Genomic DNA, 25,160 nt, shown 5'->3' with positions numbered 1-25,160 from the left:
TTCATATGTTTAGGGAACAATTAAAAATGAATGACTAAACGAAATAATAGCTTAAATATTTATATCATTTTAGAATAAGTTCCTTGTGATTTTAAGATCATTGATCTGTTGATCGAGATGTTATTTTATGTTTTAAGTATAAGGCCCTGATTTAACTCCACAGGGTAATGCTTAATTTATCTGAGAATGGGATTTTGGTTGGTTTACTTCTGCACAAAAACCAATACCAACATGCATACGTTCTGTCTTACCGTGGACATGAACAGATGTAAACAGGACAGATGTGTTACAGAACAGATATAAAAACAGTCCGGGCCATATAGAACGATATATACAAAACAATGCCAGAGGTATACAAAAAATGGAAAGTATTTAAAAAATGATATAGAGGTACAAAAACTCAAAAGGTAAAACTAAATAAAATAGCAAAAAAATATAATAAAAAATATTACAAATAAATAATGCTAGGCCTTGCTAACTCACAATTACTTAAAGTGTCAAACAAATGTATGGTTTTAACAGCTTTTTTTTGTTTGTAGATACTCTCCTTAATGGTATTTATATAAATATTTAGTTATTTTAGTACCACTAAAAACAGAGGTTTCTGATTGCTAAACTTACATCGATGGGTACGTGACGCTTCGACGTGATCAAGGTGGACCAATCAGCGTATTTAAGGTTTTATTCCTTATAAAGCAAATCAATAATTGCAAGCAAATATATTTTAATCGAGTTTGCTTATTACTATTGCCTTGGGTGAGTGAAAACAAGTACTTTGGGCCTCCGGGCGCCCACTAGAGGATGTTTAGGCATTACAGACGCTCTGCTGATTGGTAGAATCCACCTACAGAAGGCGGAGCTTTCCTCAAATCAGAGCTGTATATTTACATATTATCAGATTGGCTGTTTTGTCGGATCGGATGACTGATAATCTAACGGGACGAGTATTATGATGGACGGAGACTTATTGTCCGCAATAAACAAACAAAACTTTTCAAATATCATTTAATAATGAATATCTTGCTCTTAGGCATGGGTTTCTTCAGCCGAAAGAAGGCGTAAATGAACGGTTGGCAGAATGCTGCAGGTTTCAGGAAGTTGTATATTTGAATCGGTTCAGCGGGGTGAGATCGATCGAGTTTCCCATTTATTACAGCAGGATCGAGGAGTCCTGAAACAAAAAGGTGAGTGTTGTGTTTTAAAGAAGGAAGATGCAGATCTACAGTAACAGATGAGGATGATGGTGAAGGGAGAGATCGTAACGTTACTGATACTCAGTTAACATTTCACTTTCTCCTTCCTGATCCTGTTCAGTTCATTTTTCTACTCTATCACCCACACACATCGTTTACTTTATTGTGTATTTCTGGCCTTATGTGCTATTTTAACAGTTTGAGTCTGTTTCTGATACCTGTTACACTTAATACATTTACATTTTCTTTGGAAACAATACTTGGTAACCATACAGTATAATGTTATCTTTTCTTAATTGTAGTAATAATAATAAGAATATATTTAATTTTAAAACAGAAACAAACTGTTTAGTCTGTTTATAAATAAACTTAAAATACATATTTGATTATGCAGGTATAGAATGGTATAAAAGTTGATTGGTTATTCATTAATTTCTTTTACAAATATTTTAACACGTTAGCATTTACTGAATTAGTTCAGTTACGGATATAAAAAATGAATCAAAATATACAAGATCATGTTTTATAATGAAATGTTAGCTAAGAGCAATAAACATTTATGAGTACAAAATAAGAATCTGTTAGTTCTGCTTTAACTTTTGTTATAGATTACTTCAGCTTTAGTTTTATGTTTGCCAACATTATTCAGGTTCACACTTCAAAACACCATAGAACTTATGAAATTTGTGTTTAATAATGTCTCAGCTTTGTATTTGCTGTTTTTTTTTTCATACTTGCTCAGACTGTTTTCCCATCAAAATTATGTCACTTTCTGGTAAATCATGCCATATAGAAATGTATTTTTTTGTTTCCTAAAGGCAAATCAGAAAACTAAATGAAAAGTGAAAATTAGGAAAATCCTATCCAATCGTGATTCCTAATAAAATGGTATTTCACAGAAAATAGTTTGCTTGAAGTCAAGAATGGAAAATATACAGAAGCATTGAAATATATCTTCATAAAATTCAACCCTAATTTTACTTAATATTATATATGTCTTTTAAAATATATATTTTTAATTATTAGTTTATTACATTATTAACTATATTAACAGTAACACTTACTGCATACTAGGAATCACTGATATTAGTTCTCTTTGGTTTCTCAATATACTATATATATATATAAACTATACTATCAGCCAGCTCTAAAATGTGCTCTGTATGGACAATTATGCATCCACATCATGAAATTCAGTAATGTGAAAAGACTTGACAGTACATTTTATAACTAATGAGAAATACAGATAAACCACCATGACATTTCATGAATTTGTTGTAAACCTTTCTCATTTTCCCAGGTTGGGGAGGTTTCACAGCCCTCCACTTTGCTGCTCTGCATGGAAACCGGCCGGTAGCTGAACTCCTATTGAACAGTGGTGCTGATCCAAACATCCCTTGTGATGCAGGACAAACCCCTTTTCACTTTGCTTGCAGGTACAGTAGCTCTGGCCCTCCTTTATCTGATGTTTGTAAATTTAATTACAACATCCATCATAAAATATTGCTTCTTCTAAAAGATAATGACACCGGTTTCCTATGAATAGGGCTTACTGTACTGTGTTATTACTGCGTTACAGAAATGGCAATATTTATATCATGCACAAGATGATGCAGCAAGGTGCAGATTTGCGCATAGCAGATGAGCAAGGGAAAACGGCTCTTCATCATGCAGTTAGTGGTGGAAGTGTGTAAGTAACTGTGCCTTTTACATTAGTGGCAGCAAGGTGTCCGCTGGGTCTTAAAAAGTATTAAAAGTTGATAAATCAATGCAGAGAAATTGAAGGGCCTTAAAAAGTATTAAAAAGTCTTAAATGCTATTTTTCAAGGTATTACATTTTATATTATTTTTGATTATGCAATGTATGGTTGTATGCTAACGTATGCCTGAATTAAATCTGTGAATATCTATGCTGTGTCAATGAAGTCAATGAGTCAATGAAATCCTACTAGATTTGACATCATGCTGCTTTGTTTACTGCAGTAACCAAGGCAACATGTGTCACTGCTTGCTTTCGCTTTGACCATTCTTTGAACAGATTATTAATTGGCCTAACGTTAACTGTGTGCGCGTGATCATCCTTTCATTATCAATCACGGTATGTTTTTCACCTGCTTTCTTTTGCTTATAGTTTATAGTTATTTTTGTTAATATGGTTCAATTATCATTTTTTTCAATAACATTACTTTAATATGAAATTAGCTCCCCGTCTATGTGTAGTTAACTGGTGATCTGGGACATTTAGCCTGCATAGATTACTGTGCATATTTTAGATACATGACTATAATTATTTTTAAAATGTCAATTGTTATTTTGTTTGTTTTTTTTTTAAAGAAATGTCTTGTTAAATATAAAGTATACTATGCTGCTATATTTAGCTTGTTTTGACACATTTAAAATTTGTGGCTAAGAAATAATGATGTATTTATGTTTGGTGTGGTCAGCGATAAATTGTTAAATCTTAAATTTTGAGCTCTGCAATACGACATTATAAAAGCATGACCCATTTGCTCATGCACATTAAGCAAACTATACGTGACACAAAAAGTGAAATGAATGAGGAGGCGTCTGGACATAACACAAAATCTAAATCAAGTCATTTTAGCAAGTCATATTTATGCATATGAAATATATTTTATAAAATATATTTTCCCAACAACAAAATTGTGGCTAGTGAAAATGCCGAGTGGCTAGTGATGTTGCAAAACTACTAGCCACAGTGTCTGGTGAAAAAAGTTAATGTCAAGCTCTGCTACCATAGTATGGGTAAACCGTGCAGCTCTACTATAAACACTGTAAAAAATACAATACCTTCATGTTGTCCCAACACAAATCACAGTTTTTAGAAATTTAAGTGGATTAAACACAATATTTAATAATGAAGTTGTCCCTAAAAAACCTTAATAACTGTGGCGTTTCAACTTATTTGAAATAACTAGTTTAAACAAGCAGCAAAAGACATTTTTTGAGTGGAAAAAAAGTGAAAAAAAGAAATAAAAAGTTTTATGGTTTTCTGAGTATTCAGATACAGTAATTAAATAATCACATGTAAAATAATAGTGCATAGTCTATGCTGTATAAATAATTCAATAAAATTAATGATATAATTTCTTACGCAGATCCTGTGATGTGACTATTGTGAATGATCACATTGTGATATCGATGCTGAAATGATATATTGTGCATCCTTTATTTTGATGCCTGTTTTTTTGTCTCTGTTTATCTATTGTTTTCTTTTTTAGTATTGCCACACAGTACCTGTGGGAGACTAGAATGTTTCGTTTCTCAGATCCAGATAACTATCAGGTCACCCCACTGCATTTGGCAGCTTCCACAGGCAATACTGACGTCGTCCGATATCTCCTTCGAGCAAAGGTAAGCACTTTTACTTTTCCTTTTTTGAAGCAATGCTTTTAGTACAGTGCACAATTAAGCTAAATGGCCACTAAAACACTAATGTAGAATGCTTGAAAATTGCTATAAAGTGCTCTTTTGCTATGGAATTTCATTGTATTGTACTTAATAAAATGTTTTTGTTTTAAGTTTACTTTGGTAGATTAAAAAAAAATAAAATTTGCTGATAATTTGCTCAAAATTCATCACCTACCTTCCTCCAATCTCATCTTACTATATCAAGTTAAGCATGCATAACTGTAATAATAATAATAATAATAATAAAATAATAATTCTTTCACTCATTCATTTTCTTTTCGGCTTAGTCCCTTTATTATCTACTATTAATCTTTATTATTAACCTGGATTTTTATATAAGACATTAACATATTTATACACATAGCTAGGCCTGTAATCTTTATTGGTGCTGTCAAACGAATTATTGCATAAAAAAAAGTTTGTACACATGGATGTATAGAAATTTTTTTTATTACATGCGGCATTTTCTTCTGTTTTTCAGCCAGTTTCTTAAACTTTCTCGAACCCTTTATGAGCTAAAACTTTTGGAAGTCTATAAAAGTTGTTTGGCATTTCTTATTTTGGCCGATTTAAACAATTATAAACAACATAAAACAGAAACATTTTTCCGTTCTGATAGCGATTACTATGTAGAAGAATCACTTCCTGCCTTCCATCTGAATTTTGTGCATCATCAATGATGTCATGTGAAAACAACCTATTTAGTGCTAAAATAAGAGTAAACGAATAGCAGATTTTCATTCATTCATTCATTTTCTTTTCGGCTTAGTCCCTTTATTAATCCGTGGTCGCCACAGCGGAATGAACCGCTAACTTATCCAGCACATGTTTTTACACAGCGGATGCCCTTCCAGGCGCAACCTATTACTGGGAAACATCCATACACACTCATTCACATACATACACTACGGACAATTTAGCTTACCCAATTCACCTATACCACATGTCTTTGGACTTGTGGGGGAAACCGGAGCATCCACAGGAAACTCACGCGAACACAGGGAGAACATGTAAATGCCACATAGAAACGTAGCAGATTTTCATTTCTAGGTAAACTATCTTTTTTAGGACTATTCACACCAAGTATGATGACTATATTAAGTTATTACAGCAATGTCAGACTAACAATATATTACCCTAAAAGGAGGTTTTAAGCAGCATTGTGCACTTAAACATATTGTTGTTATTAGTTACTTAGAGTTAGCTGCTCTTTTCCTGAGGTTTTCTTCAATTGTAATCTAGAACAGACTGAGATTAAAGAGACTTACAATAATAGGCTTTGCCACGGCACCATCTTAAACTCATTTATGCTTTAAAGCTGGTCTTTTTCATTGCAGTGACAGTCCGAAATCACGATTTCATGTTTTAGATAAGTATTTAATCTGTCTATTGTTTGTATAATGCATGTGTTTGGGGATTTGCTTTATCTGTGCATCTGATCGGCAGTCCTTTTTGCCTGTTAAATCTTTAATCAGAGATGCTCACCAGATGCCGTGGACCATCAGGGGGCAACAGCGCTTCACGTGGCAGCAGAGAAGGGCATGATTGAGGTGTGCTGGCTACTGTTGAAGAGTGCCGGACTCCACATTTTACACATGACAAACCACACCGGCCTCACGCCTCTAGACCTCTGTAATCAAGGGAATACTTTTAGGTCTGTTGAAAAACAATAAAAAAAAATGTTAAGGCTCAAATAATTCAGTTGTATAGATCTATATATGCATAAATATAGTCGTAAATACTGCTAAAAAAATCAAGATAAATTTCTGATGTCCTGCAGTTGACAGTTATAACGATAGTTCTGCCAAAAAAAATTGCTGTTAATTTACTTACTCTCAGGTCATCCAAAGGGAAAAGATGTAGATTTTTTTTATATGAACCTGTGTTCTTGGTGATTCATAAAATCAATACAGCAGCTACCAACACTTTGAGAGTCAATAAGTAAATAAATAAATAAAACAAAACAGCAATTTTTCATTTTTGGGTGATCTATCCATTTAATGTATATTTTTAAATGGGACACACATAAAATCTTGCTGTATTGTATGTCGTAGGGCTGCACGATATTGAAATAAATCTGACATTGCGATATCTTGTTTTTCTGCAATAAATATTGCGATATGAATACACTGGGTTTTGACAGGTTTTATTAAATCATATTTAAGAATTTTAGGGCAATTTAAGACCATAATGAATGACATTTCAGACTTACACAAGGCTAAACGCTAAAGATGTTTTTAATGGGCAAGTTAAAACATTTAAAAAACATTAAAAACAAATGTTATTGTAAGGAAGATAATTAAACCATATTAATAAGTAAATAGAGTTAATAAATAAACGTTTCTTAAAACTTTTATTGAAATAGATTGTTTGGATGAGTGATTGGATGGGTGTTGGCCCAATTGGGTATAGCTTTACATGGACACAGGAAAACTAAGACCCGCTTAAAATGATTTAAGACCTACAACACATTTAGAGGATGTAAGGCTTTTTAAGGCCTAAAATTTGGTGTTTGAAATGTAAGACTTTTTAAGACCCCACATATAGCCTGATACAGTTTCATCAGATGCCTTGAATAACTAATTTGAAAGTGTTCACTAATTGCACGAGATTTAATCATGCACAAATATAATAAACTAATTACAAGCCAATGTTACTTTAGGGTTTTGTAAAACAGTATTCAGGTACAGAAATAACACTGCGTCGTCTTCATTGTATAATTAATAAAATAAAAATGATTGGGTTTAGTTACAAATGGTATAAGTTTCTTGTGCCTGAATGCTTTATACTATCTTGAAATGTTTATATAGTCACAGGCCTTAAAATACAGAGAGATAAAGGCAGACTTCCACTTTAAAAAGCTAAATAAAAACAACTATGGCTCCTGGTCAACTAAAACCCAACTCAACATTACCAATCCTCTGATGTGACTACTGCAGATGCACAAGTTGTGATATCAGTGCTGAAATTATATTATATTGTGCAGCCCTAGTATGTTGTGACTATTTGTATTTTATGTAATATTCATATTTCTTAATTTCATACTATTAATTAAACTACATTTTCTTTTGTCCTTTACTATTTGTCTAGACATCAGCAGCTCTCCAGGATTTTGACGGATTTCAGTCAACAACCAAAAGATCAGATTCCTAAGGATTCATATGGTATTGTTGTTTTGCTTCCTGTGGGTTTGTTGTATAATGATATGTCCATGGGCTGTAATAATGCTTATTCATAAAGTGGTCTGTTCTGCAGTGATGTACTTATGGATGCTGCTTTTGCCGTCTCTCAGCGGGGTTGCGGTTCTCGTTATAGCTGCTGCTCTTGGTGAATATGGGGCAATCTTCTCTGCGGTGCTTTTCCCCTTCATGGCAAAAACCATTCTGTCTCAGTATCACAGACTGAGCAGCTTTCAGAGGTTAAACATTATGATTTGATGAAAACTGCATTGCTTTGTATGATGCTGTTGTGATCTTATTGTTACTTTTCCTTTTTGTGTGTGTGTGGATGTTGACTATAGGTTACCAAATCCTGTTTACCTGGGAACTCTGACTGCAGGCCTAATTCATTCCACTGTTTGCTTTCTCTATAAAATTGTACCTAATATCCTTTGCATGTCAATAGCCACTTAGAAAAGTTAAGTTTTATTAATGAAGTTTTATGTCAGTGTTTCCTTAACAGCTTACGTTTCTGGCCAGCTCATACACTCTTACACATTTCACTGGTCCATTTTTGTGTGCTCGTTGGACTTTTTTGGAAGGTTTTAAAGCAGAGCCCTGGACAACTCAAAGACGCTGATACTGATTCCCGGTTTTCCAGCATAGGAGACTTAATGGAAGCTGGACAGAGCCCAGACAGATTCTGTATTTACTGTGAGGTGAGCACTTCATTAACCAGCGCTGGGTCTGAATCTGCTGACTTTGCTGATACTGCATCAAAATGTTTATTTGTTAAGGGGTTGAAGTATGAGTACAAAAGAAATCTTTAAAAAAAAAAATATTATTATTATCATTATTATGCTTAATTTTGTACTAACATTTAATAAGTAATAAGTTACATTTTTATAAAAGTCAATGGATGAACAAGTTAGATTTTTTTAATTTACACTAACACATACTACATATTTTGAGATTTTTTTACTGCATCAAAATGTTTTTTTTTTACATTAGTATTATTATTGCTGTTACTGATACTAATCATTGTTAATAATAAGTACCAATATTTAACCAAAAGGTCTCTCTCTCTCTCTCGCTCTCTCTTTCTTTCTCTCTCTCTCTCTCTCTCTCTCTTTCTTTCTCTCTCTCTCTCTCTCTCTACACACACACACACACACACACACACTCACTGGCCACTTTATTAGGTACACCTTACTAGCCCCGGGTTGGATCCCCTTTTGCTTTCATAACTGCCCTAAACCTTTGTGGCATAGATTTAACAAGGTACTGGAAATATTCCTCAGAGATTTTGGTCCATATTGACAAGCTAGCATCATTCAGTTACTGCAGATTTGTCTGCTCCACATCTATGAGGCATTGGTGCTCTATTGGATTGAGATGTGGTGACTGTGGATGCCATTTGAGAACAGTGAACTCATTGTCAAGTTCAAGAAACCAGTCTGAGATGATTTGAACTTCATGACATGGCGCGTTATCCCCCACACCATTACACCACCACCACCACCACCAGCCTGAACTGTTGATACAAGGCAGGATGGATATATGCTTTGCTATATGCTGACACGATTGACACCCGGTGTGGTCTTCTGCTGCTGTAGCCCATGTGCCTCAAGGTTGGACATGTTATGTGTTCAGAGATACTCTTCTGCATATCTCAGTTGTAATGAGTGGTTATTTGAGTTACTGTTGCCTTTCTATTAGCTCGAACCACTCTGGCCATTATCCTCTGACTTCTCTGTAAACCCTAGAGATGGTTGTGCGTGAAAATTCCAGTAGATCAGCAGTTTCTAAAATACTCAGAATAGCCCGTCTGGCACCAACAGCCATGCCACGTTCAAAGTCACTTAAATCACCTTTCTTCCCCATTCTGGTGCTCTGTTTGAACTGCAGCAGATCGTCTTGACCATGTCTACATACCTAAATGCATTAAGTCGCCGCCATGTGATTGGCTGATTAAAAATTTGCATTAAGGAGCAGTTGGACAGGTGTACCTAATAAAGTGGCCAGTAAGTTATTTTTTAGTAATACTCCTTTCAGTGAGTATTAGTAAGTTATTATTAAATTGAACTTTTTATTAACAATAATCAAAGCAATCATTCAAAATACGTATGTAAATAATAATAATCAGCATTGTATATGTTTTCCGATTAACATATTTTAAGACATTTAATTTACATACATTCATTCATTAATTTTCCTTTAGTCGCCACAGCGGAATAAACCACCTAATTCGCATATCTGTGTGTGAATTATAATTATTATTAATAATAATGCAACACATCTAATATCTACACTCCATTTTCTTTCAGCTAATCCAAGTGGAGAACTGCAAACACTGTCGTCTGTGTGACATGTGCATCCAGGACTACGACCACCACTGTCTCTTCATCAACCAGTGTGTGGGACGGGAAAACCACCGCACCTTCATCCTCTTCCTCATGTCTATGGTAATGGCTCATTTCATCTTCATCCTCAGTGCCGTTTTTTACCTCTACCTGAAAGTGTCAGGCCTGCAGCTGTCAGACTGGGGCTCGGTGGCGGGGCGAGAAGCCTGGGTCCTCCTGCTGACCCTGCTCAACCTCCTCTCTCTGCTCTGGGTGGGATGGTTATTGCGAGAGCAGCTTGATGCCGTTTCCAGGGGGACCACCACCTATTACAGGAGGTATGACCTAAAGGGCCCTTCCAAAAGACAGCGGTTGGGTACAGTTGTTTCATTCCTGCTGGAAGGGAAAAGAAGACAGCAGCGCAGTCAGTCTTTTAGCATATAGAGACTTTTTTATGGGTATGTGATATTTATTGTGTATGTGTGGAGCCAGTCAGAAAACAGTTCAAATGCTTAAATTTAAGTTATGAAAGCATAAAGTATCACTGTATAGGATTTTGTTTTGTAAGATATGACGATGTTTACTAATATCACACAAGCAAGCGAAGCGTTATTCAATATCAACACAGTCACAAATGTGTTACTGATTTTATACAACAGTAAAATAAACTAGAAGTTACTATGGTCACACTTTCTTTTAAGGTACAATTTTCACTATTATTTAACAATGTTTAACATTCACTTTTGCCTCAACAAACTCCAAATTTGTTGGTTATTAATAGTTATTAGACGGTAGTCACTGTAGTTTTAGGTAATGTGTACTATAATGTGTACTTTATGAGTTCTAATAAACAGCCAATATTAATAGTGAGAATTGGTACTTAAATTAAGTGTTATTGTTAATATTTACTGAGTTAATTTTAAACACAGTTTGTCATTTATTTCTGTTTTGCCAACAAAAAGAGTTCCAAACACTGCCAGAGATAAATGTTTGTTCACTTTATAGCAACAATGTAGCCTTTTGTTCCTGATTTTTAAACAAATCAAATTTGAATTAACTATTCGTTGATACATTCACTTGCTTCATTTATGAATTAGTCAGATATATAGATTTAACTAAATATATTACAACTATCACTGTTGCCTCACAGCAAGAAGGTCTCTGTTTCAAGTCTCGGCTGAACGAGTTGGTGTTTTTGTGTGGAGTTTGCATGTTCTCCCCGTGTTGGCGTGGGTTTTCTCCGGGTGCTCCGCTTTCCCCCTACAGTTCAAAGACATGCGCTATAGGTTAATTGGAATAACTAAACTGGCCGTATTGTATGGGTGTTTCCCAGTACTGGGGTGTGGCAGAAAGAGCATCTGCTGCGTAAAACATATGCTGGAATAGTTGATGGTTCATTCTGCTGTGGCGACTGCTGATAAATAAGGGACTAAGCCGAAGGAAAATTAATGAATGAATTATACAACTTTTTGCCAGTTTTTACACCAGTTTCTAGGCAATGCTAGTTACCAAAAGTCGAAGCCAATCAGAGTTTACAGACAAGGAAAGATTGTGTAGTTTATGATGGATACTTTCTAGATTCAGACTATGATTGTATCCAGTCAATTTTAGAACAAAATGTGCATAAACCAAAAACCTTGTACTGTATGATCCTTGGTTGTTGTTGTTGTTGTTGTTGTTGTTGTTTTTTCCTGTAACACAAAGTGTATGTAAATCTGTTCAGATTTGAAGTGTATTCTAGCCTCAATTTAGAAAGAATATTCTGTAAAATGTAACACATCTAAACATTTTAAACAAAAGAAAATCATTTGGATTACAATAGTTTCTAAGACCAAAGAGGAATTATATTTCCCAGATTAAAAAGTCTTACAATAATGCTTGAGTTGCTTCTGTCTTGCCACACTGTAATTGTACCATATCTGTACTGTTGATCTTTGTTTATTAATATTTTTATATAAAATATTCTAAATAAATGCCTTTCAGTGTCAATTAATGCATTTTAATTTCTTATTTAATATTTGTAGAAAATATTTAATACACTGAATTGAAATGGAAATGCATATCAGTGAAAAATGAAAAATTGATGCACAGTAATTTATTGATATTATATTGGCACAGGGTCTGAAATCTACAGTATATGGGCCAACATTTGGCCCCTGGAATTGATTTCTTGGGGATTTTTTTGTCTTATGTGCAAGTGCCTTATTGACTGTAAGTGTTGTCTTTCATGTGAAATAGGTTTGTCTTATTACATTGATTATTCAAAATATTACGAAGAGTTTAAAATTATATGTATATTCTACAAAAAAGGAAATCATTATAGTTGGGCTGCAGTGATCTCACAGATCTTTTTTTTTTTTTAATATCGCTCTTCATTATTTAGTATTTATTAATATTGATTAGTAGAATACAAATTGGAAATGTGCAGAATTAAGACACGCATAACAAAACACTCGTGACTAATAGAAATTAAATCTGATAGGCTTCTGCAACTAGAAATCTGTGTGATTGTTTATAAAGCTCAGTGCATTATAACAAAGACTCTAGAATACACAAGTCATGTCACTCGTGTCTTTTTGAATGGGGAAAAGTGTAACAGTCAATATGGTGAATAAAAACCCCGCCTTCTAGTACAGGAGCCAATCATCGATCGCTATATGGTAAATAAATCCCGCCTTCTAGTACAGGAGTCAATCATCGATCGCTATAGACTGATGATTTTCTTGGGGAGGGGCTTGGACCAGATGTGAGTTTCTTCAGATTTTGTGTGATTTGGATGTTTAGAAATGAAACTAAATAGACATTTGTTGTTGTACTTTATTGGTGATTCCTAATATGAAATTCAATCGTAAACTTGGCAAGTAGTTTTGGAGATTTTGATGTTTCCCCATTCAGACAGAATGCCCGAGCATACTGCCCGAGAGGTGTTTCAAAGATCCCCCTTTAAGGGACTTTGATTATAATCAATCCCTTGTGAGGCATTTTGTTCATTTTTGTGTCATTTGTGCCATTCTTTTCCAACACTGGGATGAGGTACATGCTTTTATTATTGCAAAATCTTTTATTATATCAATCAGAACTAGTTTAACACTAAATATATCTAATAACTTGAACATTTCGTTTTATCAGAGCATGTCTTCTGACTGCATTAGCATAGTGAAACACTCTAGCTTCATTTCCAGCCCTGCTTTTAAGATGTGTCCGTCATTAATCATCTGCAAGGCCTGTGCAGTCTGCTGCTAATTTTCCATTGATTTTTTTGCAGCGATGCAATTCAGTAGGGGAATCTGCACGCTTATATCATTGCTCTAAGTGACATGGCAGCGAATAAATGCATTTTAGAGCTATTGTGGCATAGTCCTACTAATGCAACTAAATATTCAAGGTTATCCATGTGACATCCAGTAGAGGGTTTGATTCAGGCCATTTATTGTATTTTCCCAGACACTGTTAGTCTGCACAGGGGATCAGTTTCTGAAAAGTCTTTCACAGTGAATCACTGCATCATGTGCTCATCTTCAGTCCCACAATCTATTACTGGATTAAATGCTAATTCAGTCTAACTGCCGGTTTATTTGGTCCCACGCTAGGGATGGGCAATATCTTATTGTTTGAATATACTCAAGATAAGAATTAGCCTTCCCATATTATTAATGATAAACCCTACAATCACTCCGTGCAACGAATAAATGTAGTGCAGAAGCTATACAGTTCAACTATACGGTTTTGCATGCATGAGGCTGTTTACAGATTTACTAACATACTTTCATCACAAATTCACTTTAAAGCATCAGTCAAGTGTTTGAAATCACTTTGGTATACTATAAAGTGTAAAAAGCTAGGTCAGTTAGCATTTTATTATACAATTACCCAGGATGGCCTGAAGAACAAAAAACATGTATAATGCCAAAATCAATGGGGTAGATGCACAAAGACGTCTAATTTTCAGTAAGCCAGCTCACTTGCTTTCGGTGAACTGTAATGCCATTACAAAATCGCTGCATTTAAGAATCAATGGCTGTGTTCGAAATTGCATAATTCCATATTGTATAATACGTCAAAAACAATATGCGAACCAAGTAGTATGTCCGAATTCATAGAAAAACAGTATTTAAGAAGTACCCGGATGACCTACTATTTCTGACAAGATTCTGAAGTGCACATCTCATGAGAGAGGTCTGGATGCAGACCTGGTGCAGTGCAATCTGAGCTACATCCAATGCTTTTTAATGGGCTTACCCCTAACCCTACCCCTCACAGTCGTCACTCGCTCCGAGTGCGTTGTGTCTGACACTGCATCGCTGAGTGATGCAATCTCAGCTTGCATCATAAAGGCTGCATCCAGATACTATTGGCATCTCATGGACGCTACGCTATCCCATGATGCCATGCAAGAAAATCCAAAAATGGGAGTGACTGACGGTAAAGTCTAGATTGGATACGCGGCCAGCCGGAAGTGCGATATGCACATTAATATAGCAGCATTTATAGCAGACACTGTATAGCAATAATTAATATTTTGACAGTACTGTGACGGTTGGGTTTAGGGTTGGGGTGGGGGTAGGCGTTAAAAAATACAATAAATGTGAAATTTAATAAATAATATAAATAATTATCGTAAACTTCCGGCTGCATCCATATATGATCTAGCAACAACCGTGACTGACCCCGGTAGAAAACCTTATTAACATTCATACTACTGACTTACTCCCAGGGCTGTTTATATCGAAGTTGATATTTAGCCACAGCATGTTGGTGTTTCATAACATCTCGATTTTACGAGGTGGGTCATTAGCCCAACGCTCAACCTGGTGGACCAGGACATACACACATACACTACGGACAATTTAGCTTACCCAATTCACCTATAGTGCATGTCTTTGGACTTGTGGGGGAAACCGGAGCACCTGTAGGACCCGTAGGTTCCACGTGAACACGAGGAGAACATGCAAACTCCACACAGAAATGCCAACTGACCCCGCCGGGACCTGAACCAAAGAGACCTTATTGTGAGGCGACAGCGGTGCCCACTGCACCACCGTGCCGCCCATATTACTGATGCCTCAATCACACTAGCAGCGACTTTATTGCTGCCTGTCGCTCTGGGTGGTGACCTGCTGCAAACGCAGGTCTGTTTAGGTATATACAGCACAAATACAACCGGCCTCGGAGCGAGCTGAGAGAGGATCACGTGAGCTCTACTGGTGCTTCAAATGTAGCACTACCTACTCGAATAGTATGCCATTTCAGATGCAGCCAATGATCTTCACTGTCTGATATACTATATAAAGCAGGTCTCAGATTGGACAATAAGCACGGCATTAAATTTCAATGTTCTGTGCCATGTCTTTAAAATATGAACATTTGGAGTTTCTGTGCTTACCTGTTGCTCCTGATGGCACTTGCCTTTAAACAGTCTTTCATCTTGTTTTATGCCCTAACAATTAAATCAAGAGTGCCCAAACTTTTTCGTATGAAGGGCCAAAAACCAAATATCATTGGGAGCCATGGGCTGAAGGTAAATATACCAAGTTTCCATAGTTAATTTCGTAACTTATTTAATAATATTTTTAAAATAGAAAACAATACTTTAAATTGTTTTAACTAATGGAGTATAACTTTTTAAATGATAACTTATTGCAATAAAAACATAAACATTCACATTTATAGCACAGTGGAGTTCAATGCTGAATGCAAGCAAAATCTGCCTTTGACTTGATTTGCTCTGCATTGTCAGGTGACAGTGCATTTAAACAAAATCTGATTAATTTGCACCATTCAATTGAAACATTTAATTTCAGTTTGCTTTTAATAATAAAACAAACAAAGAGTTAAACTGAATTAAAACTGACAATCTCTAAAGCATTCCTATCGTTCTCCCTCTTTTCTCAGATGGGATGGGCCAAATCAAAGATTAACATGGGCCAACTTTGGGCATCTCTGAACTAAATGTACGCTTAAGTCTATTTAACTGAATATGTTTTAATTACATTACAACATCGACGCTGTAAAAGGAACCTTATGACTAGGCCCACACAGAATCTGCGCACGCAGAATTCTGCAGATTTTTCGCAGATATTTAGCCCATCATTAATTCTGTTTATTTACTTGAGTAAAGTGTGTAAATCTACATTTATTCAGTTTTTTATTTAATTACAGTAATATTATTGACTAATGTGAAAATGTTCATCTGATTTATGTACAATGCAGTTTGTCCAGTAATATTTTAGTAGATATAATATATGAGAGACTTGCTTTGTTTACCAAATAAAGTGAATCTAATTGGACTTGCATTTTAAACATTAAATACAAGTTAAAAAGATATTATTTTTTATTTCATATATTAAGATTTTAGTTATGATATTCCCAAAATAATTTCACAGAAATCTGCAGATTTTTACCAAAATTCTCAGCAGAAATAGCAAAAAAACATCCGCAGATTCTGTCTGGCCCTACTTGACTTTATATGGTATATCAGACCATTAGTTTTTAAAGAAACCATATCGTAAACATGGCGGTTTTATAATTGAAATACAGTTCACCAGAAGCGCTTAAGCTGGCTTACTGACAGTTAAAAGTCCTTGAGCATACCCTATGGTTTGTTTACATGTTTGATCAGTTTATCCATTTCTATCTTGCTTTTTCTCATTTTCGCCCTCTAGTGTCCAGTATGAATGAAAGAGACATTACATTAGGTAATATTTTTACTAAAAAAAGGAAAATAGTACATTTATAGTATGTCTAAAGCTACAGGCCTTTATGACATATAAATTGTAGCCATTTATATTGTTATCTCAATAAATACTAGAAACAGGTTTCCCACACTTCTTGAAAGTACTTGAATTTCAGACATGAATTCAAGACCTAGAAAGTTCTTAAAAACAAACACAGATCCTTGAAAGTGGTTGAATTTTATTTAAAATGAAATTAGTTTTATGGTGTCATTTCAACCATTGTACTGTGCTGCTGTCAAAAGCAAAATGAAAATAATGAGAAATTCTTAATTTAAAAACCCATATTGCCCACCCCTATCGTATGCTTAGTTTCCTGAGTCTTACTTAAACTAGTAGGATATGTGAAACTGTAATGTGTTAAACAGCATCCAACTAACAGCAAAATAAGAGGCCCTATACCACTGCACTGCTGTTTTCACTTCTTCTTTAGCAGTCATCATTTCCTTAGATGTGTCTGTCAATCCACCAGCCTTTTTGTGACTTGACATTTTTTAGCTTTGAGAGATTTCCTCTTTTATAATGCAGTTCAGCACATGAGTTTTTTTCTTAGACTTGATCATGTGAATTGGATGGGTTACTGAGTAATTTTCTACCAAGTACCACTTTTGTTATTTTTTGCTGGTACACTTTTGTCTTTATGATGTACATTAGATTCGTTAGATCTTCATTTGGCAAAAATCATTCTCCTCCCTCATTTCCTTAAGACATTGAGTGGGAGTATCTTGCTAGATGTCACATTGGTGAACATTAAAATCTTTAGTTCTCCATTTGCTTGCACTAATATTTGAGGCTGTTTGATTCTCGTCGTAATTTAAGATGTTACATAGTAAGCTCTAATGTACAACTCTGAGTGCTCACCACTACCAAAGAAACAATGCAGATTTTTAGGTAATTATGTGACTTTTCAATCATCTTGTTTGACTGAAACCTTAATAGTAATTTGATTTCCATGTCTTGTAACCTATATTACTAACAGTGTGAATGGAAAATTATTTTAACAGTCATAACATTAGGATAACGGCTGTGATGTGTTCGAGCTGATTAACTGAATGCTAGATTGGTATTAAATGAATGGATTCTTTGCAACTATTGGGAAATACAATGTGTAATATGGATATTGTAATGTAAACTGTTACTCTCTGATTAATTAAAAAAATTAGGAATAAATAAAAAGGTTAATATTTAAAGCAAAAAATATCATATAATCATATCGGATATTGGAAAAATGTAAATATTCTTTTTTTAACTGAACACAACAGCAGAATGTTTTAGAGGGGAAACGCCCATATAAATTCATCAGTATATTAAAGTTCTGGATTTTTTTTTCCAGATGTTTTTTTTAACTAATCTGTGTTTGTCATTTTATTGCAATTTTTTTTAAATCAGTCAGCACAGTCAGCTTTTCTGAATTTGTGGTTAAAATAAATATTAGTAATCAAAATACGTGTCCAGTTATAGCTATAATAATCAAGCAATTTATTGACTACTTTTGGTTTACTTTTTGTTTGTTTCTAGAGCTAGATCTGTGTAAAAAAATATCCATGAGAGTGCAAAAATATTTTTTTTGCTACTAATATACTATTATTTGCTGTTTAATTTACATTTACATTTCACATGAATATGTCTGAATGAGAAGGCATTCATTTTTTCTTAAAATCTAGGTTATTTGATTAAAAATAATAAACAAATTAAATGTAATAAAGAATGCTACATTATTTTACTCATATTTTTCTATTACTTATACAGATTATACATACAAAAAATAATGTAAAAGTATGGGTAAAATAATGTTACATTCTCGTTCAGATAAATTCATGTAAAATGTATTAACACAATTCTTTGTCAGTTTAATCTGATGAAGATTTCACCTACTGTATGTACAGTGCTCAGCATAATTGAGTACACCCCATTTTGAAAATGAATATTTTTATCAATTTCTCAGTGAATATGGGTAATATATATTGGTGCATTTAAGAAAACAGATTTATTAAACAGATTTATTTGTTAAAATTATGTTTTAGTCACAGAACATCTTTACAAATGGAAAGATAATACACTTTAATTCATGCAAAATATTGCAAAAAAAAAAAATTTTAATAACACATTTCAACAATATTGTATAAATATTTTGGTTCTCTCGATTTCTGCTATTTTTGAAAATTTTATTTAATAATTTTCCCTAACATAAATTTGGGCTAGTCATTTTTGCACCATTATTCTAAATTATTTTGTTAGATTAGCTCCAGATTTGGCTTCAGTACTGATTAAACTAATGTATATGCACAAATATAATATTGTAAACATCCTATAGAAATATTAATTTAAATGAGAGATTTGTGGAGGGTGTACCCATATACAGTTGAAGTCAGAATTATTAGCCCCCCTTTGAATTTTTTTCTTCATTTTTAAATATTTCCCAAATGATGTTTAACAGAGCAAGGAAATTTTCACAGTATGTCTGATAATACTTTTTTCTTCTGGAGAAAGTTTTACTTGTTTTATTTCAGCTAAAATAAAAGCAGTTTTACATTTTTTAAAATCCATTTTAAGGTCAAAATTATTATCCCCTTTAAGCTATTTTTTTTCGATAGTCTACAGAACAAACCATTGTTGTACAATAACTTGTCTAATTACCCTAACCTGCCTAGTTAACCTAATTAACCTAGTTAAGCCTTTAAATGTCACGTTAAGCTGAATTGTCTTGAAAAATATCTAGTCAAATATTATTTACTGTCATCATGGCAAAGAGAAAATAAATCAGTTATTAGAAATGAGTTATTAAAACTATTATGTTTAGAAATGTGTTGAAAAAATCTTCCCTGCGTTAAACAGAAATTGGGGAAAAAATAAACGGGGGCTAATTAATTCAGGGGGGCTCATAATTCTGACTTCAACTGTATATATATATATATATATATATATATGTGTGTGTGTGTGTGTGTGTGTGTGTGTGTGTGTGTGTGTGTGTGCGTGTGTGCATGTCCAGTTAACTACAATAATCAAGCTATTTATTAAAAAAAAAAAAAACATTTTTAGCAAACCTACAGAACACATTTTACTTTTATTTTCGAGTTTCATTTACTTACTGTTAAAATTAAAACATGGAATAATTGTGTAAATATTCAGACAAGTTTTAGGCTGTAAAAAATATTTACAATGCCGTTTTTGCTGATTCTTGTAAACCTCATACAGACTACTTTTGGTTTACTTTTGAGTTGTTTCTAGAGCTAGATCTGTGTAAAAAAATTCTCATGAATACTTTTTGGCAAACTACCCCTTTAACAGCAATTTCTTTTGTTATATTAAAAAGTGAAACACTGAATACCGGCCAATAAAAAGACAAACATAACAAAGACAAATAGAGAAGTACAAACAGTACAGTAGTAGCGTAAGCACATGCACATTCACCAGGCTAAAGAGCCAATTAGGATGAAGGATAAAAGGCGGGAGGAGGAGGAGGGTAAATGGCACAAGGCCTTCTGTTTCTGCTTCACTGAATTATTGAGTGTAACCATCCAGGCCTTTAATGGTCGGTCCGGAGTGGAATTAATTTGGCTGCTGTGGGGTAAGAATAAGGCTGGATGTGAGTGTCTCTCTCTCTCTCTCTCTCTCTCCTCCGGCTGCCTCTGCATGATGAGAGTGGGAGGAGCCGCTGGTGTGGATCTGGCCAGTGGGACATGAAAACAGGAGAGAGAGAAAGAGAGAAAGACGTAGGAAGGGAGGGAGGGAGAAAGAGAGACAGATGCTGTCCAGAGCAGCCGGAAGAGGTGCAACAGGGCGAGGTTCAGGAGGAGAGAAGAGTGCCCATCCCAACATGTGGATGCAGGACAGCAGCGCTCAGAAATGAACACCATGCTAAGTCCCAAAATCAGACAGTCTAGGAGAGGTAAGGCTAGTGTGATGTCTTGTTTTTTGAGAGCATTTGTAGCATCATCACCCTCGTTCGGGCTGTTTTCAGCTGATGGGATGTGTGTTTCTGTGGCAGTGATCCAGCACACTGGGCGGTTGCTTGGTAACATCGTTCAGCTTGATTAGTGGTTAATGAGTGTAAGTGGGCTTTGGATTATTTGTGTCACACTCTTTAAGCAGGAAGTCATGATTGAGGTCTTGACACATGATCATATCGTTGATTTTTTAATTTAGTTTCGCATTTTCAAGTAGAAAAAGCAAGAATTCTTGTTGGTCAGGAACTTCTATTTTTCTTCTATCAGGAAGTATTTTGGGGCTGCACTGTGATCCTTGTTATGTCTATTAATGTCTTTGTCAATATATTCTCGTAAATACTGTATGCATGAAAATCTGTGAATAATCACGACATATTTTTATGTACACTCTCGGAAATATAGGTACGCAAGCTGTCACTGGGGTGGAACCTTTTCAAAAGGTACACATTTGTACCTGAAGGGTCCAAATTGGTACCTCAATGTATATAATAGTACCTAAAAATGTTAAGAGGAACACTTTTGTACTTTTTAGGTACTAATATGTACCCTTGAGGTATTAATATGGACCTTTTAGCTACAAAATTGTACCTTTCGAAAAGGTACCACCCCAGTGACAGATCTTGTACCTTTATTTCTGAGAGTGTACAATTACAAACATATACAGCTATTAAAAAAATTAAGAGACCACTTGAAAACTGTCAGTTTCTCTCAATTTGTTTGTAAACTATGTATTATATTTATTTCTAAGTTCAAACAAAAAGCGTTGTTCTGTACATTTTTTACATAGAATAAAAATGTTTTCAGACATTTATTTAAATTTTTAGACAACACAATGCCAATCGATTAACTTAAGAAGAGTTTGGAAATCAATATTTAGTGGAATGAACCTGAATCTCAATTGCAAAAATGAAAACATTATTGTTTTTTAAAATCTTTTAAAAACATTTTATTCAAAATTTAAAAGAATTTTAACATTGATGCAAATAACAAAACAAAACAATACTATAATAATAATAATAATAATAATAATAATAATAATAATAATAATAATAATAATTAAAGGAAGAGATTGTCTCTATAAACAGAAATATACAACACATGTAGCATACTGTATACAGTGCTCAGCATATATAAGTACACCCCTCACAAGTCTTTCTTTTAAATTCATATTTTTAATAGGAAGCTATACAATATTGTATTTGTGCATATACAATAGATTAGTCAGTACTGAAGCCAAAATCTGGAGCTTATCTAACAAAATAACTTACGATAACGGTCTAAAAATTTGTACACCCAAATTTATGTTATAGAAAAATATTAAATACAATTTTTAAAAAGAGGAAAAGTCAAGAGAAGGAAATAAATAAAAAAATGTAGTTGAAATTGTGTAGGTTGTAATTTTTTAAGCAATATTTTGCTTGAATTTAATTGTTTTATCTTTCAATATATGGTAAGTAATAATAAGTATAATAAGTATGGTTGGTGACTAAAATATTATTTTAATAAATATATATGTTTAATGAATCTGTTTTGTTTAAATGCACCAAAATACATTGCCTATATTCACTGAGAAATGGATAAAAATAAACATTTTTAAAATGGGGTGTACTCAATTATGCTGAGCACTGTATATTCAACATAAAAACAGAAGATGACAATAAATAGTCAGCCAGCGACATCAATATATACGTTAGAACTTGTATTTTTCTATTAATAAAGTGCTGTAAATTCAACTAAATTAGTGGTTAATGAAGTGCAACTGTTTTTTAGCTAACCAAGAAATTCTGATTCAGGTCTTGACACATGACGATCATGCTTCACATGGCTGATGTTTCGTAGTGTGATTTTTCATGCAGAGAAATCAAGCATAAGTGATTATTTTTCCATGTCATTTTTTTTCTTGTGCATGAACTCTACTTTTGTTCTATTCTTGGTCTATGATGAATTGTAGTTTGGACACTTAGAATCAAGGGACTTGCAGATGCAATAAATCATAAGAGCTGAATGTCAAACTGTTTCACCTGCACGAGAAAAGCTATTAGGGGATACAATAAGACATGTAAATATGTAAAATACACAGAACTGTATTAATACACAGAACTATAAGGTCAATTCACACTGTACCATAAGTTTTAATGTGAAATAATTTATGGATTAGATCAATAGAACAGCACATATACAGTTGACGTCCAAGTTATTAGCCCTCCTGTAACATTTTTTCAGATATTTCCCAAATGATGTTTAACAGAGAAAGAATTTTTCACAGTTTTTCTTCTGGAGAAAGTCCTATTTGCATTGCATAAAATCGGTTTTTATTTTTTTAAAAAGCCATTTTAAAGTCAATATTATTAGCCCCCTTAAGCTATTTTTTTTCGATTGTCTACAGAACAAACCCGTTATATGATAACTTGCCTAATTACCCTAGCATGCCTAATTAACCTAGTTAAGCCTTTAAATTACACTTTAAACTGAATACTAGTATCTTGAAAAATATCTGGTAAAATATTATTTACTGTCATCATGGCAAAGATAAAAGTAATCAGCTATTAGAGATGAGTTATTAAAACTATTATGTTTATAAATGTGTTATACAGAAATTGGGGGGGGGGCTATCCAGGGGGGCTAATAATTCAGGAGGGCTAATAATTCTGACTTCAATTGTATATGATTTTATTATTATCATTATTTGCAATGACACTGATACAGAAAAAAATGAATTTGTTAAATCAGTGTCATTCCAACAAATATTGATTTTTTTAAATGATTCTTAAAACATTGGTATTGTGCTGTCTAAACATAAAAAATTAACATAAACATGTTTAAAAACATAGCAACTTCTACTTTATGCAAAAAATATAATTTTAAACAACATTAATAATGGCCAAAATGTATTAACAGTAATAAATGGTCGATAGGTGCTTTTGTATGAAGTGCAGCATTATCACTGATCAAATTTGCACAAAAAAAAATCCAATTCAACGTCACGTTTATATCTGAATGAACAGCTACTGCTTGATTTTTCAGGTGGTTTCTCCTTCTAAACGGAGAATAGGCTTGTCTGCTTCAGCAGTTGTTGTAAGAGGCTATTTGTGGATTGATTTCTGCCCTGCTGTGCAACATAAAGCAAACAGGAGCATTTGAAGCACCCTGTCTATCTGCTTGGCTCTGCGTTTGTCATCCTGCATATGGATTGTGTCACTTTTGATGAGGGTTTTGGGTTCACTGTGTTTTAAGCAGCTACAGCACATATTCAGCACAGCAGGTTTAGAGACACTGCCAGCTTTCATTTGCAGACTGCTGTGATTTTTTCACTCTGAGAACTCTGAGAAAATGATGAGAGTTTATAATAACCTTTCCGATGTGTGCTTTACCTTTGTGCATTAATTTTTTTTTTATAAAATCAGGGTTATCCATCAAAAAAATTTATAAAATAAAATGTTTTATTAATGTTATATTTTATATTAATATTATTATTTTAAACACAATGCTATCTCATTGGATTAAATTGACAAAAATAATATTTGCGTTATTTATTTTTTACAAGTGAAAGTATGAATGAAATAACGTTGCATTCTCATTCGGATAAATTCATGATTACATTTAATAACACAAATAATTATTTGTCAATTTAATCCGATGAAGATTTCATCTGTGTATTTATTTTTAAGGGAATAACCCTGATTATTAAGAAACAATGTCAATGTCATAACTTTGTCATACTTATATTCATGTAAAAATGACCTATAACACCCATTCTGCTCTATACTTAATAAAATATATAATAATAGATTTAATACTTACAAGTAAAATATATTTTATTATAAAACAATGAGTAAAACAGTTTGAAGGCTTTAGTGGCAAAGTATAAATATTGTGTATTAAATGTAATCAGTATTTTGGGGCTGCACTATCCTTAAAATGTTAATTTTGTAATTGTAGAATTAATTACTGTATAATATAAAAAGATACATGTATAACTATAGACTAATCCAAACCAACTAAGATCTGCACAGCATTCATTATTATTCTGTTCCTCAAGCCACACTCAAGGTGTCCTCATAAAACATGTCTTATATGAAACTCTTTATTACATGGCTATTTTAAGCAGCCTGATCACTTCAGGCAGAGATTAATTGTTGATATTAATTCTTAATAATTCTCCGCAAGTCTTTATCTCTTGGATGGATATTTAAGGAACAGACACATAAAAAAGGCTAATTTATCATTCCAAAATATGAGTGTGAATGAAATATGCATGGACCCCTTAGACTTTCTGTATTTTTAGGTTTTGAGAGCAGAAAATCAGATGAATGGAGGGAAAACATCTATGCTAGATCCTCTGTTTATTCCAAAACCT

At 33.7% G+C, this 25,160-nt stretch overlaps 2 protein-coding genes across 3 annotated transcripts in view; both read left to right on the top strand.

The window, feature by feature from the left end:
• Positions 1–893: 893 nt before the first annotated feature.
• si:ch211-223a10.1 (uncharacterized) lies at positions 894–12,114 on the top strand. Its single transcript, XM_056471545.1, has 10 exons — positions 894–1,184; positions 2,494–2,629; positions 2,773–2,883; positions 4,436–4,568; positions 6,101–6,279; positions 7,716–7,789; positions 7,881–8,043; positions 8,146–8,228; positions 8,312–8,502; positions 10,111–12,114. Exons 1-10 carry the CDS (start codon positions 1,079–1,081, stop codon positions 10,567–10,569), a joined length of 1,635 nt encoding a protein of 544 aa, XP_056327520.1. The 5' UTR covers positions 894–1,078; the 3' UTR covers positions 10,570–12,114.
• Positions 12,115–20,539: 8,425 nt separating this feature from the next.
• The window catches only part of arhgap22 (Rho GTPase activating protein 22), a 44,995-nt gene continuing 40,374 nt past the window's right edge, over positions 20,540–25,160 (top strand). For both annotated transcript variants that reach the window (XM_056471314.1, XM_056471313.1), the window contains exon 1: positions 20,540–20,745. In XM_056471314.1, the coding sequence (XP_056327289.1) occupies positions 20,703–20,745 (43 nt within the window). In that variant the 5' untranslated portion in view covers positions 20,540–20,702. The remainder of the gene's footprint in view (positions 20,746–25,160) is intronic.

This window comes from Danio aesculapii, chromosome 13 (assembly GCF_903798145.1).
Source record: "Danio aesculapii chromosome 13, fDanAes4.1, whole genome shotgun sequence".
Taxonomy (NCBI): domain Eukaryota; kingdom Metazoa; phylum Chordata; class Actinopteri; order Cypriniformes; family Danionidae; genus Danio; species Danio aesculapii.
The sequence above is the reverse complement of the archived record's forward strand: the minus strand, read 5'-3'. Positions and strand labels throughout refer to the sequence as shown.

Bases quoted from the DNA above. Each gene is read 5' to 3' on its own strand.
- si:ch211-223a10.1 (XM_056471545.1), top strand. From the start codon at position 1,079: ATGCTGCAGGTTTCAGGAAGTTGTATATTTGAATCGGTTCAGCGGGGT. The intron at 2,630-2,772 runs GTACAGTAGCTC...ACTGCGTTACAG, and splicing joins CCTTTTCACTTTGCTTGCAG to AAATGGCAATATTTATATCA. The intron at 7,790-7,880 runs GTATTGTTGTTT...TCTGTTCTGCAG, and splicing joins GATTCCTAAGGATTCATATG to TGATGTACTTATGGATGCTG.